Source organism: Lithobates pipiens, unplaced genomic scaffold (assembly GCF_037356315.1).
Source record: "Lithobates pipiens isolate NorthernLeopardFrog02 unplaced genomic scaffold, aLitPip1_a1.2 Scaffold_1, whole genome shotgun sequence".
NCBI classification, from domain to species: Eukaryota; Metazoa; Chordata; class Amphibia; order Anura; family Ranidae; genus Lithobates; species Lithobates pipiens.
In genome coordinates this window covers 114,342,154-114,358,934 of record NW_027507685.1, presented here as the reverse complement: position 1 = coordinate 114,358,934, position 16,781 = coordinate 114,342,154, and the positions used below count along the sequence as shown (strand labels likewise).

The 16,781-nt window shown below is 44.0% G+C and overlaps 2 protein-coding genes across 3 annotated transcripts in view; one reads left to right on the top strand and one right to left on the bottom strand.

Moving 5' to 3' along the window:
- LOC143966767 (testis-expressed protein 11-like) overlaps positions 1-16,781 on the top strand; it is a 67,141-nt gene that overhangs the window by 28,998 nt on the left and 21,362 nt on the right. Inside the window, exon 8 of one of the 2 annotated variants that reach the window (XM_077474351.1) lies at positions 855-934. In XM_077474351.1, the coding sequence (XP_077330477.1) occupies positions 855-926 (72 nt within the window). In that variant the 3' untranslated portion in view covers positions 927-934. Of the gene's footprint in view, positions 1-854; positions 1,450-16,781 lie in introns of those variants that run through there. The other variant, XM_077474350.1, reaches the window with a different exon arrangement.
- The window catches only part of DLG3 (discs large MAGUK scaffold protein 3), a 243,744-nt gene continuing 238,126 nt past the window's right edge, over positions 11,164-16,781 (bottom strand). Inside the window, 2 exon segments of the mRNA XM_077474345.1 lie at positions 11,164-12,550; positions 13,602-13,693. Of these exon segments, the coding sequence (XP_077330471.1) occupies positions 12,444-12,550; positions 13,602-13,693 (199 nt within the window). The 3' untranslated portion in view covers positions 11,164-12,443.

Sequence of the window (16,781 nt, the reverse complement as noted above, 5' to 3'; positions counted from 1 at the left end):
ACCCGTTACTATCAAGGGGGACCTAATAAAGGGGGTGCAATCCGCTACTAGCAAGGTGGACCTAATGAAGGGGGTCTAACCCGTTACTATCAAGGGGGACCTAATGAAGGGGGTCCAATCCAGTACTAGCAAGATGGACCTAATAAAGGGGGTCCAATCTGCTACTAGCAAGGGGGACCTAATAAAAGGGGTCCAATATGAATGTAGTAGTTGTGCACTGCCACCTAGTGATGATAAAAGTGTATGGCTGCTGCTATAACCAAATGTGTTCCCACATCCAAAACAAATTAGTAATACAAACTATGTGATAGCGCTGCTCCAATATGAATAAATTCATATGTATACATTCATATTCCTCCACACAACTGCCGCTCACTGGATATTTTCTTTTTCCCACCATTCTCTGTAATCCCGAGAGATGGTTGTGTGTGAAAATCCCAGAAATCCTCAGACCGGCCCATCTGCCACCAACAACCATGCCACCTTCAAAGTCACCCAGATCCCCTTTTCTTCCCCATTCTGATGCTCGGTTTGAACATCAGCAAGTCGTCTTCACCACATCTAGATGCCTAAATGCATTGAGCTGCTGCCATGTGATTGGCTGATTAGTGATTTGTGTTACCGAGCAATGAAACAAGTGTACCTAATAAAGTGCCGTGTGTGTGTGTGTGTGTGTATAAAGTTTGATTGGTGTGCAGTGACACAACTCACTGGGGCAGATCCCTTCCATGTCTTCTTATGTGATCTCAGAATTGTGTAGAAATTGTAAATAAAATTAAATGTTGGGTTGTTGTCTAAAAGCCTCGCTTTGTGTTTATATCTGACTAACTGATAAATGGCGGTCCCCTCCATAGATGACGGATCTGTATGGGGACATTCTGGACAAGCTGGAGAAGGAAAGAGGAGCTCCGAGACACCAGAACTAATTACCAATGTAGGTGTTGTATCCATTCCATTGCTAGCTACATTGTAACTGTTATATCTCTTCCATTGCTGGTTACATTGTATTTCTTATACAGTATCTGATCCATTGCTGGTTACATTGTATGTGTTATATCTGACCTATTGCTGGTTACATTGTATTTCTTATATCTCTTCCATTGCTGGTTACATTATATGTTTTCTCTGACCTATTGCTGGTTACATTGTATTTTTTGTCTCTGACCTATTGCTGGTTACATTGTATTTTCTGTATCCTTTAAATTGGACATTGTTGTTCTGTTAAGTGTATATGAAAGCGACAAAAACAAAGTTGTCAGTTCAGATCTCATATTGTGTCCTCAGAATGTTCTCCTATCACAGAACGATCTTTACAATGGAGGATTCGATGCTTTGATGCTGATTAATAGAAATAGATTCATTCATATAAAAGTAAAAACAGATCTCTGCAAAGTAATTTCAGTGAATTGTAATAAAAAACAAAAACGAATAAAACCCCCAAAAACACAACTGATACTCCCTCTTATATGACAACCAAAGATGGAACCTTCTGGGGGATGGCGGACATTTCCAATTGCTCTGCAGTACGCAGAGTCAGTCCTTCTACTTAGAGACCAATGACGCCTTGTTCATTCATGGCCCCCCCAATTCTATTCTAATCCATTGTACAGCTCCATCCCATTCTTCATCCGTCTGTTGAAGGTACCCGGTGATTCCAGGCCTGGGGGAGCACGTTCAGTGCAGTACTCGGGCCCTACGGCCAATCACCAGGCCTGAAAATGTTTACAGGGTGGAAGGAGTGACATCACCATTCCCTGTGAGCTCTGACAGCAGCTGACAACCTCCACCCCCATGGTCATTAATGTGGAATTGCCCCCCCAACATGGTCATTAAAGTGGAGTTGCCCCTTACCACGGTCATGAATGTGGAATTGCGCCCCCCCATGGTCATTAACCACTTCGGACCCAGGCCAATTCTGACATTTCTCTCCTACATGTAAAATTCCTAATTTTTTTGCTAGAAAATTACATAGAACCCCCAAACATTATAGATGTTTTTTTAGCAAAGACCCTTGAGAATACAATGGCGGTCATTGCAACTTTTTATCTCGCACGGTATTTGCGCAGCAATTTTTCCAGAAAAAAAACTGTTTCATGCTTAAAAAAAAAAAAAAAAAAAAGTTAGCCCAATTTTTTTGCATAATGTGAAAGGGGATACGCCGAGTAAATAGATACCCAACATGTCACGCTTCAAAATTGCACGCGCTCGTGGAATGGCGCCAAACTTTGGTATTTAAAAATCCCCATAGGCGACGCTTTAAATTTTTTTACTGGTTACATATTTTGGGTTACAGAGGATGTCTAGGGCTAGAATTATTGCTCTCGCTCTAACATTCGCGGCGATACCTCACATGTGTGGTTTGAACACCGTTTTCATATGTGGGCGGGACTTACGTATGCGTTCGCTTCTGTGTGCGGGGACAGGGGCGCTTTACATTTTTTTTATTGTTAATTTTATTTTAATTTTTTTAGTTTTACACTTAAAAAATAAAATAAATTAAAAAAAATTGATGACTTTTATTCCTATTACAAGGAATGTAAACATCCCTTGTAATAGGAATATGGCACGATCGGACCTATTTACAGTGAAATATGGGGTCAATAAGACCCCATATCTCACCTCTAGGCTGGGAAGAAAAAAAAAATAAAAAAAAAAAAAAAACGATCCTGGCTTCCTAGCCAGATCGGCGCCGTTAATTTGAATACCGAGGCCGGGCGTGACGTCATAACATCGCGCCCAGCCTCCGAACGATCATAGAGACTCTGGGGGCAATCTAGTCCGCCGGAAATCTCTATGATTACTTGCTGGGGCCGGCGGATCCTGTGACCGACTCACCAATGGAAACGGTGAGTCGGTCCCCTCCCGCCGCCCGTAAGAACGATCAAGCCGCGGAACAGCCGCTATGATCGTTCTTATGGTGTAGGGAACGGCAATATCTGAATGATGTCTGTTGCCTCAGGCATCATTTAGATATAACCACCGAAACCCCATGACGTCAATAGATGTAGTGCGGGTCTCAAGTGGTTAATGTGGAGTTGCCCCCCCCCCACCATGGTCATTAAGGTGGAGTTGCCCCCCCCCACCATGGTCATTAAGGTGGAGTTAAACACCCCCCACCCCATCATGGTCAATAATATGGAGCTGCCCCTTACCATGGTCATTAATGTGGAATTATCCCCCCCGCCATGACCACTAATGTGGAGTTGCCCCCACCATGACCACTAATGTGGAGTTGTTTCCCCCCCCCCCCATGACCATTAATATGGAGTTGCCCCCTACCATAGTCATTAACCGCTTAAGGACCGCCTCCTGCACATCTACATTTAAGTGCCCAGCCATGAGTCGTGCTCGCAACCCGGTCCTGAGCTCCGTGATCGTGGCCGCTGGTGTCCCGCGATCGGGTCACAGAGCTGAAGAACGAGGAGAGGTAAGTGTAAACAAAACTCTCCTCGTGCTTCCTAGTGAGTCTGTCACCAATCGTCTGTTCCTCGTTATAGGGAAAGACGATCAGTGACGTCACATGCTAAGCCATGCCCCCCCAACAGTAAAAAAAAAAATAAAAAAAATAAAAAAAAAAAACACCGCACACTTTACCCCTCCCCACCCCTAGTGGTTAACTCCTTCACTGCCAGTGTTATTTACACAGGAGGCAACAGGCATTTGTATAGCACTGATAGCTGTATAAATGACAATGGTCCCAAAAATGTCAGAAATTTCAGACGTGTCCACCGTAATGTTGCAGTCACAATATTAAATTAAAAAAATAATCGCTGATCGCCGCCATTCCTAGTAAAAAAAAATAAATAAAAAAAATATATTTATTAATAAAAATGCTATAAAACCATCCTCTATATTGTACGCTATAACTTTTGCGCAAACCAATCAATAGTCGCTAATTGCGGTTTTTTTTTTTAACCAAAAATATGTATTGGCCTAAACTGAGGGGGAGGGAAAAAAATAAAGTTTTTTTAATATCTTTTTTGGGGATATTTATTATAGCAAAAAGTAAAAAATATTGCATTTTTTTTCCCCAAATTATCGCTCTATTTTTGTTTATAGTGCAAAAAATAAAAACCGCAGAGGTGATCAAATACCACCAAAAGAAAGCTCTATTTGTGGGGGGAAAAAAAAACACCAATTTTTCTTGGGAGCCACGTCGCACGTCCGCGCAATTGCCAGTTAAAGCGACGCAGTGCTAAATCACAAAAAGATGCCTGGTCCTTTGGCTGCAAATTGGGCTTAAGTGGTTAAATGTGGCGTTATTCCCCCTTCCCCCACCATGACCATTAATATGGAGTTGCCCCCTACCATGGTCATTAATGTGGCATTGGTCCCCCTTCCCCCACCATGGTCATTAATGTGGAGTCTCTCCCCCCCCCCCCCCCCCATAGTCAATAAAGTGTTACTAAACCACAACAGTAAAGTCAGTCTGTATATGCAGTGAAGCATGCGTGTTATGACAGACAAGCTCAGTAGAGGACATCAGACTCAATACATGTGCATTGCGAGGTCTTTATTTCAGGCAATGATCGGCATATTGTCCAGACAACGACAATTAATATCAGTCTCCTCGTCAACAATGGTGTAAGTTCTGTCAATATTTTCGGGGGCCTCTGACCCTTCCTAACAGATGACGGGTTACAACTAGAAAAGGAAAGGATGGGCTCTATCCCCATCATGTACGCTTCCAAAAACAAGATTATATATATTTTTTTTTTATTAGAGTACATTGGGCAAAGTCATGTAGATCATTTGTTTATGGTCCACCCCCACCCCACTGTGTGCCCAGGAAGACGGGTAAATAGGAGGGAGATTGCCTAATTGGACAGACATTTTTATTCCCACTTCCAGCCAATACAAGGCAGTCCTGAGTGTAAGGAGTTCTCTTTTCTTCACCCTACTGGCCAAAAATCTCCCCAGATCCTCCTACTTGATGGAGGCCAAGGTTTTTATCGTTTCCCCTGAAGATGACCAAAACAGGTCTACTTACCCACTTCCAGCCCAAAGGAGGTCATAGGACATCCTGGACTTCTAGTGGAGATATCAGAGTGATGGGTGGAGCTTCAGGCAACATTCAGCAGGTTGCTCCCTGCAAAGTAAGAGCCCTCAAAGCAGCTGTTTAGCCACTTCATTGCTTTTACAGGCAGCAATGGGAGGGGACGCTTCCCTACGTGACCGGGCTGTGGGATCTCAGGCTTTCCAGCCTAGAAGAGAGATGTGAGTACTTCTAGAATCCCAGATGTCTACATAAAAAAAAAAGACCTGTCATGCCCTATTCCTATTACAAGAGATGTTTACATTTCGTGTAATAGGGAAAAAGTGATTAAAAAAATAAAATAAAAAAAGGGGGAAAGTGAAAAAAAATTATATATACACACAAAAACATAAAACCAATTTTTTATATTAAAAAAATATATAATAAATAAAAGACAACAGTTGGAGCGATTATTCACAAATGGAATAAATACAAAATAACCATCAATTGCCCTCGGTCTCCAGCTTCCATGCAAGATTTCTCCTCAAGGGGTGAGGCTGGTCATGAGAAACGTGAGGGATCAGACTCCTCCACTATGGCTGATCCTGCAGCTGAAGGAGATAAAAGGCGAGGACGCAGCAGGCCCCCTCAGGTCTTCAGCTCTAGGCATGATGCTGTAAGTTACTGCACACTATCACTGCACAGTCCTAACCTGCCCTATGCCACCCCAACATGCCCTATATAACCCCAACCTGGCACTATACCATCCCAACATGCCCTAGGCCACCCTAACCTGCCCAATACCGCCCCAACCTGTCCTATACTATCATTTACAGGGGCAGTTTGGGGGTGCGCCCCATGACCATACGCTGCCTGCAGGGCGCTGACACCATATTTTGCCGCACCAGGTAAACACAAAAGAAATCTCTCCTGCACTTGGGTGTCTAGTTCCTCAGTACGTGATGTGACCAGCTTCATACAGTAATGCCTGCCGTCTTGCAGCCCTCCTCAGAATAATGGGTATTGATAAGCTAGAGGAGAAGAAAAGCAGGCGGGCGCACCAACCTAGTGCATTACCACTGGTAAAGCTTTATTAAAGCATAAAAACAGCAAAGTATATAGTCACAAATGAGCATTGATAGAAGGCATAAGCAACTGAGCAGATTCACTGTTCAGGTTCTGAGGAAAGGGGTTCTCCCCTGAAACGCGTCAGCCATCTTGAGGTATCGTTCGTGAGGTCCTGGCATGTCGGTGTTCGGAACAGCGTATCTGCTCAGTTGTTTATGCCTTCTATCAATGCTCGTTTGTGAGTGCAACTCCATTTATAACATTTGTGTCATGTGATTTATCGATTTATATTCTGTCTCCACCATATAAAATACACCTATGATAAAATATTATAGACCCTAAGTGGGCAAAAAAAAATAAAAAATTACACCATCTGCAGGGGACCAAATCATTATTTTCCCCAGTGTGTATGTGTATATACACACAGCATCTGACCAAAGTAAGTATACCCCTCAGTCACATTTATGTAAATCTTTTCTCCTGTTTTCATGTGACAACACTGAAGAAATGACACTTGTCTACAATGTAAAATAGTGAGTGTACAGCTTGTATAACAGTATAAATTTGCTGTCCCCTCAAAATAACACACAGCTATTAAGGTCTAAACCGCTGGCAACATGACACACTATCACTGCACAGTCCTAACCTGCCCTATGCCATCCGACACCGAGGGAGGGAAAACGGCTAATTGGGCCCAGCTTGAACATTTTCACTTAGGGGTGTACTGACTTTAGTTGCCAGCGGTTTAGACATTAATGGCTGTGTGTTGAGTTATTTTGAGGGGACAGCAAATTTACACTGTAATACAAGCTGTACACTCACTACTTTACATTGTAGACAAGTGTCATTTCTTCAGTGTTGTCATATGAAAAGATAGAAGGAAAGATTTACACAAATGTGACTGAAGGGTGTACTCACTTTTGTGAGATACTTTATATACACAGATTTAATAGATCACCATCTTTTTAGGTTAGTCACATTGCTAAGGAAAGAGCGCACTACTGTCCGTCACCCACGTAATGTTACATAAACATCTAATACGAAGCCCTTTTGCTGCATTTCGGCCTTCTGTTAAATTTTCCTGACAATCCATTCTTAAAAATTAGAAGCTTTTTTTCCTCACTTTGGCGGTAAAAAAACCCTGAAAAGTCGACACATTAAAACGCATTCGTTTTAAAAAGAAGAAGAAGAAAAAAAAAGGACTCAAATCATTGCAACTTCGTTTATTAAAAAATATATGTGCCTCCTGGGTTCACCAGTCTCTCTTTAAACAATCAAGTTCCATTTCATTTTTCGGCTCTGCTGTAAATTACAATTGGGAGGGGAAGAGGCAGGGACAATGATATACATATATAAAAAGGTTGTATAATCACACATTGGTAACACGCCACCCCGCCATTTAAAAACCCCGTTACATAATACCAGGCCTCCCCTTCACAGCCTATTCAAGCTGTTTGGTAGCAGGCAGGTGGCAACAATTAAATAAAGTGAATTGGTAGAGGTAGGGGGAAGCTACGCCAATTCCCCTTTTATAGCAGCTGAAAAAAAAAACACGAAAAAAAAAATATATATATAAAATCCACCCTCTCGCCTGAAAAGATCGGCGAGTTTCCCCCACCTCAAAGCTTCGAACTTCCGTTGATTCTGGTCATCACAATTAATTCAGCATAAAATTGTTAAAAAGCAAACTATATATAGCCCTAAAAAGGTTGATGACCCCCACGATTTGACCACCTTGGCCGCGAAGGACAAAACCAGAAGCGCCAGCTGGTTTTCACGGTGCACCAGTAGCTCCGACAACCGGACCGATCACCTCAGTTTTTCACCGAAGTCCTATAGAGTCTGTGGAAGAGCTGGCCGCTCTCCGTCACATGGAAAAGGGACCCTGAGCGTTAAGAATTTTTTTTTTACACTGAGAGAATTTTTGGCTTGCGTCTATAAATCTGAATAGCTCTTTACCCGCAGCGGTACTCAACACCGAATGTGTACCTGGAAATAACACAAACCCTTTAACCTCCCTGGCGGTACGATTCAGTCCGGATTTAGGTGCTGAAAGCGGTACAATTATTTTGCATGGAAATTTGGCGTTTTAGATTGTAGTCCTGTAATTCTTAGGAATAACTCTTAAATCTGTTCAAACCAGAGTCTAGCAGACATCCCGGGTATCATAAAGTTTATAATATAATAAAGAATAATAAAAATTATTTGTGTAATCAAATCCTAACACACTGAAAAAGGGACACTTTTTGGTTGCTATGGACAATCTCCAAATTTCAGGCAGAAAAAAACTATTTATAATATAAAAGTGCATGCGGGCATTGCACAGACCACTAGGGACAAAGAGGGTGTGTATTTTTGAATACAGTACTGTAATCTGTAAGATTACAGTGCTGTGTTGTGTGTTTTTGCTTTTTTGAATTTGCTGCCGTTCTCCGCTCCCGTGCGCCGTAACACCGCAGGTAACAGGGGCTCGGCGGCACTCGGGCACTGTGTGAATCGATCGGAGGACAGCTCGATCACACAGCGCAGAGGACATCGCTGGATCCACGGGACAAGGTAAGTAACTCTCACTGTGTCCTCCCTGCATCCAGCGATGCGATCCCGAGTCTGGCTCGGGGGTTACCGCTCCTGTCAGTAAAATCCCAACCTAAGCCAGACTCAGGATTACCGCTAGGGGGGGTTAAAGAAGTAGTCATCACCACAACTTAAAATTCCTCAGGGGACCCAACCCATCCCCTTCAAGTTGCACTTGGTCCTGTTCTGATCTATTTCTGTTTGTGTTAGCCATCAGCTCCTCCCCAGGCTGAAGCCCAATTTATTAGCTATGGGGAAAGTACATTACAGCACTATAGTCACCCTTCTCTAAGAGTCTCCCTTTGCAAAATATAAAAGTAAAATGGAAAATCAGATTACTCATGGAGCATCAACCCACACAATCTTGTGTGCATTGGTTTACAATTTTCTAGCCCTGCCCGACCCTTTACTATGATTGAGGTGGATGTGTACTGGCAGCCAGCAGATCAATCACACAGCCCCACCAGTGCTGACTGATCCTTTACTATTGTGAATTATTGTGTTATGATCTGAGCTGTTCTGCTGTATGATGGTCATCAGGGTTGATTAGATTCCATCCCCCCCCCCCCCCCCCCCCCAAGCAGCCAGGTTGAACAGTGGTGGGGGAGAAGGGTGATGTCGACCACAGAAGATACCAGTGACAACCAACCCTTCACGAGTGCAGTGGACTTTTACAAGCACCAAGCAGATCACACAGCCCCACCAGTGCTGACTGATCCTTTACCATTGTCAATCGGGGCTCTTTAAAGATCCCACTCCTCCTGAGCAGGCTGGTTAAACAGTGGTGATGTCAACCACGCCACCACACAACCTATGAGTGCCAACCAACACTTCTCAATATACGAGTGCAGTGGACTTTTACAGGCACCAAGCAGATCAATCACACAGCCCCACCACCACTGACTGATCCTTTACAATTGTTATCTGACCTGCCCTGCTCTATGATGTCACTAATCTACAGCAAGTGCCAGCTGCCAGAGACAGGGTGCTGTCAATCGGGGTCATTAAATTCCACTCCTTCTGAGCAGCCTGGTGGATGGGGAAGGCAATGGTTGGGAACAAAGCTCAGACTAAATCCTTCCAAAGGGCCCATCTTCTGGGACTCCACCCTCTCGGCAGCAGGGACTGCAGTCGCTGATCAGGATGTCAGCTCTCTGCCACGTTTCCCAGCAGGCTCAAACCCTTGGCAAGTCTTACGCTCTCTTCACCTGTGGCGGCCATCTTGGGTCCCCACATCTCCCAGCAAGCACCAAGTCAGCCAGCACACAGACCTCCTGGCAGCCATCACATCCTATAAAAGACCATGACCAACCAGAACAGCGGTGGGGTGGGGTGGGGGGCGACATCAACAACTCAACTACAGTACGGATCAGAACTAGACGAAGTTGCGGTGATACTACTCCTTTAAGGCTCCATGTTGCATTCAGAAATCTTATGCTGTCATTGTGGCAGGGGGGAGCATCGCTTCCTATATTTTCCATAACTTTTCAGCTGCCTCTAGAACATCCTATAAAACTTTGCTAAAAATTATATATATATATATATATATATATATATATATATATATATATATATATATATATATATATATATATATATATATATATAAAATCCTGAATACCCGGCAAGATACTCATAACCTACAGATGAGCCTCCAGCCAAGGGATCGGCGTCTTAGAACCTGCTCCTGTCAGGTACTGCCTGCATACCTCCATAGCACTTTGCTCTGCCTATAGATTATAGAACGGATCCTTCCTGCCTGCACATGTCCATAGTACTCTCTGCCTATAGAACGGATCCTTCCTGCACATGTCTGTAGTACTCTGCTCTGCCTATAGCGCGGATCCTGCCTTCCTGCACAAATCCATTGTACTCCACACTGCCCATAGTTTATAGCAGAGGCCGTTCTTCTTTCCTAATGCCCCCAAATATTCAAATTTTTACAAACATTTTTCTTTTTAGAACAATACAGCATAAATGTATCCGGTCTGAGCGAACATCTTCTCTGCAAACTGGTACCGAGCTAAAAATAAATACCTCGATTAGAATAGAAGTCTCAGCACTAAGCCCTTCCATCTTCCCAGGCTCACAAGTATTCAGTCCTATTTAAAAATTGTCAGGAATGCGATTCTAAGATTAAAAAAAAATAATAATTTAAAAAACTTGATTTGAATGAAAAAAAAAAAAAAAAAAAAAAAAAAGGAAGGAAGGATCACACGGCAATACAACACAGCCTTTAAAAAAAAAAAATAATAATAATAATAAAAGTTTAAAAAAATAATAAAAAGGTCGTCATGCAGACAAAACAAGAGCCAGACCGGTTAGGACTCTGCTCCTGCCCCTCGCTTCCCCCCTTTTTTTTCCTGGCTTCCTCAGAACAAGAGACGCCTCCTCTGGCCCTTCAGACCAGCAGACAGAGGAGCCTTCCCATGCATGCGCGCGCGCGCACACACACGCACACACACACACACACACACACACACTAGTATGAAGAACACGTGCAACCCCTAGAGGGGGCGGGGTGGGGGGAGAGGCAGAGAGGGGGGGGGGGGGGCGCGACACTCCCTCCCAAAAAAAAAAAAAATCTACAGAATGGGACTAGATTGTGAAAAGCTCTCCAACCATAACAAATGTAGCTCCATAAAAAAAAAAAAAAAAAAAAAAAAAAAAGCAGGCTGTAACACACGGGAGGGCCCTGCAGCACAGCATTGCACCAAAAAGAGCCATGTATGGATTCGCCAGCTACCATCGTAGCTTGGCAGGTGTTTGAGTTTCTTCTATGACCGTTGGCTTGGTCAGTTTTAGGGGAATATAAATAGAAAAAAAAAAAAAAGGCTTACCTTGTCAGTTAAAATAGTAAAGTCTTATGCACATTGTGTCAGTTTTCGATAAAGTTTAGTATTAAAAAAACAAAAAAAAAAGAATTACCAAAAAAAAAAAAAACACCTTGTCAGTTAAAATTGTAAAGCCTTATGCAACAGTGTCCATTTTCAATAAAGTTGGAAAAAAATAAATAAAAAAAAAACTAGAAGAAACTTCCCAGCTTGACCTGCTGCTATAGCCCAGGTCCTGCGCTCTCCTGCGTTATTTGGTGCTGACCCCACGACATACCGATTACCTTGTACCCAGAGCAAGCAGTTTGCAGCCACGGCGGGTTGGGCCATTGAGTACCAGAGGAGCCGGAAAATTCCGCCCATCACAGAAAAAAAAACAAACAAAAAAAAAAAAAACCTTTAAAAAAATTGTTACAAACAATAGAATAGCAGGGATAAATATCCCATCACACCCAAAATATATATAATATATATATAGTCATATATAAATTATATATACACGCGCACACACATTATATATATATATATATGTATATAAATATGCCTTCTTCCAATCCAGCAAGGGGTAAAGTTATAGATGAAGGGGGGGGGGGGGGTTGGTCTGAAGTCAGGACATTGGCCACATCTGCTCAGTTTCCCTTTTTTTTTCGTCTTCTTTTTTGCTTTTTTTTGCATTTTGTTATCAAAGTTCTGTCAGCTTTCTTGTCGCCCGCTTAGTACAGAGGGGGGGGGGGGGGGGGCAGGGATTCCTTGATGACCGCACAATTATTCCCCGAAAAAAAGGCTCGGTATAACTACACACAAGTTGCAAGTTCCGAAAAGAAGTGGAGTCTTGAGGGGGAGGGGAGGGGTCTGTCTTCGAGAGGGACAATTCTTCTTGTGTTTGATGACAATGCACATCGAACCACCCCCCCACCCCCGACTGTCCCGTTTCTCTGGGCGGAGGGTAAAGTGGAGGGTCATAGAGGATTTATCTGTCCAGAAGGTTCAGTTTAGAGTTTTTCGGGGGACGGTACCCAGATGTGATGCCCAGAATGATCTTCGATTATCTGCTTGATCTTGTTATAAATTTCTTCCAACGACTCGCCCTGGACGATGGCTACGGGGAAAAACAAAACAAAGACATTGTGTCAGATAACAATTTTTTTTGGATATATTTACTATGAAATGGAGTTTGATAAGGTTTTGTATTTAAAGCAGATACTCAGCCCCCCGTTTTTTTTTTTTTTTTTTTACAACAGCTTACCTTGTGGCAGGTTCTTCACAGTTTGGATACTCTACCTACCCGGCAGATCCAGCGTTGTCCTGCCAGGATCGGCAGCCACCGCTCAGGTCATGCCCCGCCATGTTCGAGTGATGTCTTCCGACTTGCTCCTCTCGGTTAAGCCGGCGGGCCTCCCGATGGATGCACCCCTAGGCCCATCCCCCTTTAAATGAAACACTAAGGCCTCCTGGGATGTGTGACATACATATCCCAGGAAGCACAGGGGGCACAATACATGTAATTCGGCTAGGCCAAGGTCTCCAAACTTTCTAAAGAAAGGGCCGGTTTACAGTCCTTCATGATTTAGGGGGAGCGGACTGGGGTCAGTGGGGAGGGGGAATAGTGCCCCATCATTGGGGTCAGTGGGAGGAATAGTGCCCCATCAAAAGAAAAATGACTGGCACAGGATCTACCCAGGTCTACCAGGGGGGTCAACAGCCAAGGCGTCAAGACCAGAGACTATCCAGGTCTATCAGAGGGATCAAAAGCTAATGACTGGCCCAGAGACTACCCAGGTCTATCAGGGGGATCAACAGCCAAAGCAGACCGGACCAGAGACTACCCAGGTCCACCAGGGGGATCAACAGCCAAGGACAGGACCAGAGACTCCCCAGGCCTACCAAGAGGATCAGCAGCCAATGACAGGACCGACAACTCCCCAGGTCTACCAAGGGGGGACCAGAACAAATATTTGCTGCCAAGAAAAGCGACTCCACCTGGAGGAACACACTACCACTAGAGATGGAGAAAGCCAACTGTATAATCTTTGATTCTGTCGAGGTAGCAGATCCTGCCTATGGTAAAGGGGAACTCTACGTAAAAGACCGGAGTGCCTCAAAGGCCACCATACACAAATAAAAATGTCCCTCTAAATTTCAGAAATTACCTGTGAAAAATTCCCCGAACTCCTGCTCCAGCTTGGTGGCTTTATCGAACATCTTGAGTGCTTGTTCATACGTTTGCCTTCGGTTCATCTCCCTGAGAGTAAATAAAATTGTAGAAGTCATTTATCTAATGTCCACATGGCCATACGAGGGTGAGTGTGCCGATAAATCACCTTCTACAAGCCCATGGAGCAGAACCTGAACACTTGATGGAGCTTTCATCAACAGAGATCTGAACCCAAATATGTTGCTGCACATGGTCCCGTCGTGTCAGGAGGGTTTAACCCTTCCCACCTGCCATCCCTTTAACCACTTCGCGCCCAGGCCAATTCTGACATTTCTCTCCTACATGTAAAATTCCTATTTTTTTTGCTAGAAAATTACATAGAACCCCCAAACATTATATATGTTTTTTTTTTTAGCAAAGACCCTAGAGAATAGTAAATAGATACCCAACATGTCACGCTTCAAAATTGCACATGCTCGTGGAATGGCGCCAAACTTTGGTATTTAAAAATCCCCATAGGCGACGCTTTAATTTTTTTTACTGGTTACATGTTTTGGGTTACAGAGGAGGTCTAGAGCTAGAATTATTGCTCTCGCTCCAACGTTCGCGGCGATACCTCACATGTGTGGTTTGAACACCGTTTTCATATGTGGGCGGGACTTGCGTATGCATTCGCTTCTGTGTGCGAGCTCACGGGGACAGGGGCGCTTTACTTTTTTTTTTATTGTTAAATTTTTATTTTTTTAGTTTGACACAAAAAAAAATAAAAAATTTATGACTTTTATTCCTATTACAAGGAATGTAAACATCCCTTGTAATAGGAATATGGCACGATCGGACCTATTTACAGTGAGATATGAGGTCAATAAGACCCCATATCTCACCTCTAGGCTGGGAGGAAGAGGAAGAGGAAGAGGAAGAGGAAGAAGAAGAAGAAGAAGATCCTGGCTTCCCTGCCAAATCGGCGCCGTCAATTTGAATACCGAGGCCGGGCGTGACGTCATAACATTGCGCCCGGCCTCTGAACGATCATAGAGACTCCGGGGACGATCTGGTCCGCCGGAAATTTCTATGGTAACTGGTGGGGGCCGGCGGATCCTGTCACAGACTCACCGATGGAAGCGGCGAGTCAGTACAAGCACCGGAGGGTGGCGGGAGCGTCCCCTCCCGCCGCCCGTAAGAACGATCAAGCGGCGGAACCGCCGCTATGATCGTTCTTATGGTGCAGGGAATCGCCGGCTGAAAACGCTGATATCTGAATGAGGTCTGTGGCCTCAGGCATCATTCAGATATAACCACTGAAATCCCATGACGTTAATAGACGTAGTATGGGCGCCAAGTGGTTAAACAGATCTGACGGGAAGGGTTGGTGATCACATGACCGGAAACCAGTCCTGCTGGCTACTGATCCTTGCTCCAGACTGAGGGCCGTGTTTAGGGGGGAGCACACAGCGGGCGTGCGCATTCACCATATAAACATCAGCCACCCAGTGACACGCATGCGGGCGTTGAAGCCCACCTTTTTGGTGTTGCGCATGTGTAAAAGGTGAACTTTTTTTCATGTTCTGCTCTCCTGCCTTCTCCCTCTTGACAATTACAATTTTAAAAGGAAGACCAATTTTTTGATGCGGCCCGAGTCATGACGACGCACGTTCCCCTGCGCATGCATGGCTTCTTACAAGCGGCCTCCTGGGATGTGTGCCATACTAACCCAGAAGCTGTTCGCGAGGTGCTGCGCATGTGCGTCCACGTTTCAGGGATTCTCCTAGAACGGCAGCATAGACTCATGGCACATAGGCATTCGTAGTGCAGGTCCCATAGACCTTTGCAGACTCACAGCCTATCTGCACATGTAAAGATGGTGGCACTGGAGAAGAGGGACAACCTGTGAGATTCTGCATCAGAAAGGCAATGCTGGACTCCATGGTGTAGTACAGGGATTTGCAGTTAGCAGACCTCCAGCTGTTGCAGAACTACAAGTCCCATGAGGCAGAGCAAGACTGACAGCCACAAGCATGACACACAGAGGCATGATGGGACTTGTTCTGCAACAGCTGGAGGTCCGCTAATTACATATCCCTGGTGTAGTAAGTGAGGTAGGCTCTTTATCATGTGATCAGTTGTATCCAATCACAGCTGATCACAGTCTAAATAGGAATTTCCGGTTATCAGCATTGCTCTCCTAACACTGACAGCGAGTAAGAAGAGAGATAATGGACTTTCCTAAGTGGGGACATCTGCACTGATAATTAGGCATGCCAGTCAGTGGCCATCAGTGCCTCCTCATCAGTGCTGCCCCATCAGGCATGCCAGTCAGTGGCCATCAGTGCCTCCCACTGCTGCCCCATCAGGCATGCCAGTCAGTGGCCATCAGTGCCTCCCACTGCTGCCCCATCAGGCATGCCAGTCAGTGGCCGTCAGTGGCTGCATATTAGTGCCACCTCATCAATACAGGAGAAAAATTACTTCAAATTTAAAAAACATTTTCTAAACAGGAACCAAGAAAAAAAATTTCTTCAAGAAGAACAACATTTTTAATAAAAATTTGTCTTTTTTTCTTTGTTTAGCACAAAAAACAAACCCCAGAGGCGATTAAAATACCACCAAAAAGAAAGCTCTATTTGTGTGAGGAAAATGATAAAAATGTCCTATGGGTACAGTGTCACGTGACCGTGCAATTGGGGAGTGCATGGTATTGAAGGGGTTAACCACTTACTGGGCACTTTCACCCCTTTCCTGCCCAGGCCAATATTCAGCTTTCAGCACTGTCACACTTTGAAGGACAATTACACGGTCATACAACACTGTACACAGATAACATTTATATATCTTTTTTGCACAGATTTCTTTCGGTGGTATTTAACCACTTGCCTACTGGGCACTTAAACACCCCTCCTGCCCAGACCAATTTCCAGCTTTCGGTGCTCTCACACTTTGAATGACAATTACTCAGTCATGCAACACTGTACCTAAATGACATTTTTGTCCTTTTTTTCCCCCACAAAGAGCTTTCTTTTGGTGGTATTTGATCCCCTCTGGGTTTTTTATTTTTTGCACTATAAATGAAAAAAAGACCGAAAATTTTGAGAACAAAACAAAACGCATTTTGTGATAAATTTCAAATTATTAATTTTTCTTCATACATTTTGGCTACAATTTATACTGCTACATATCT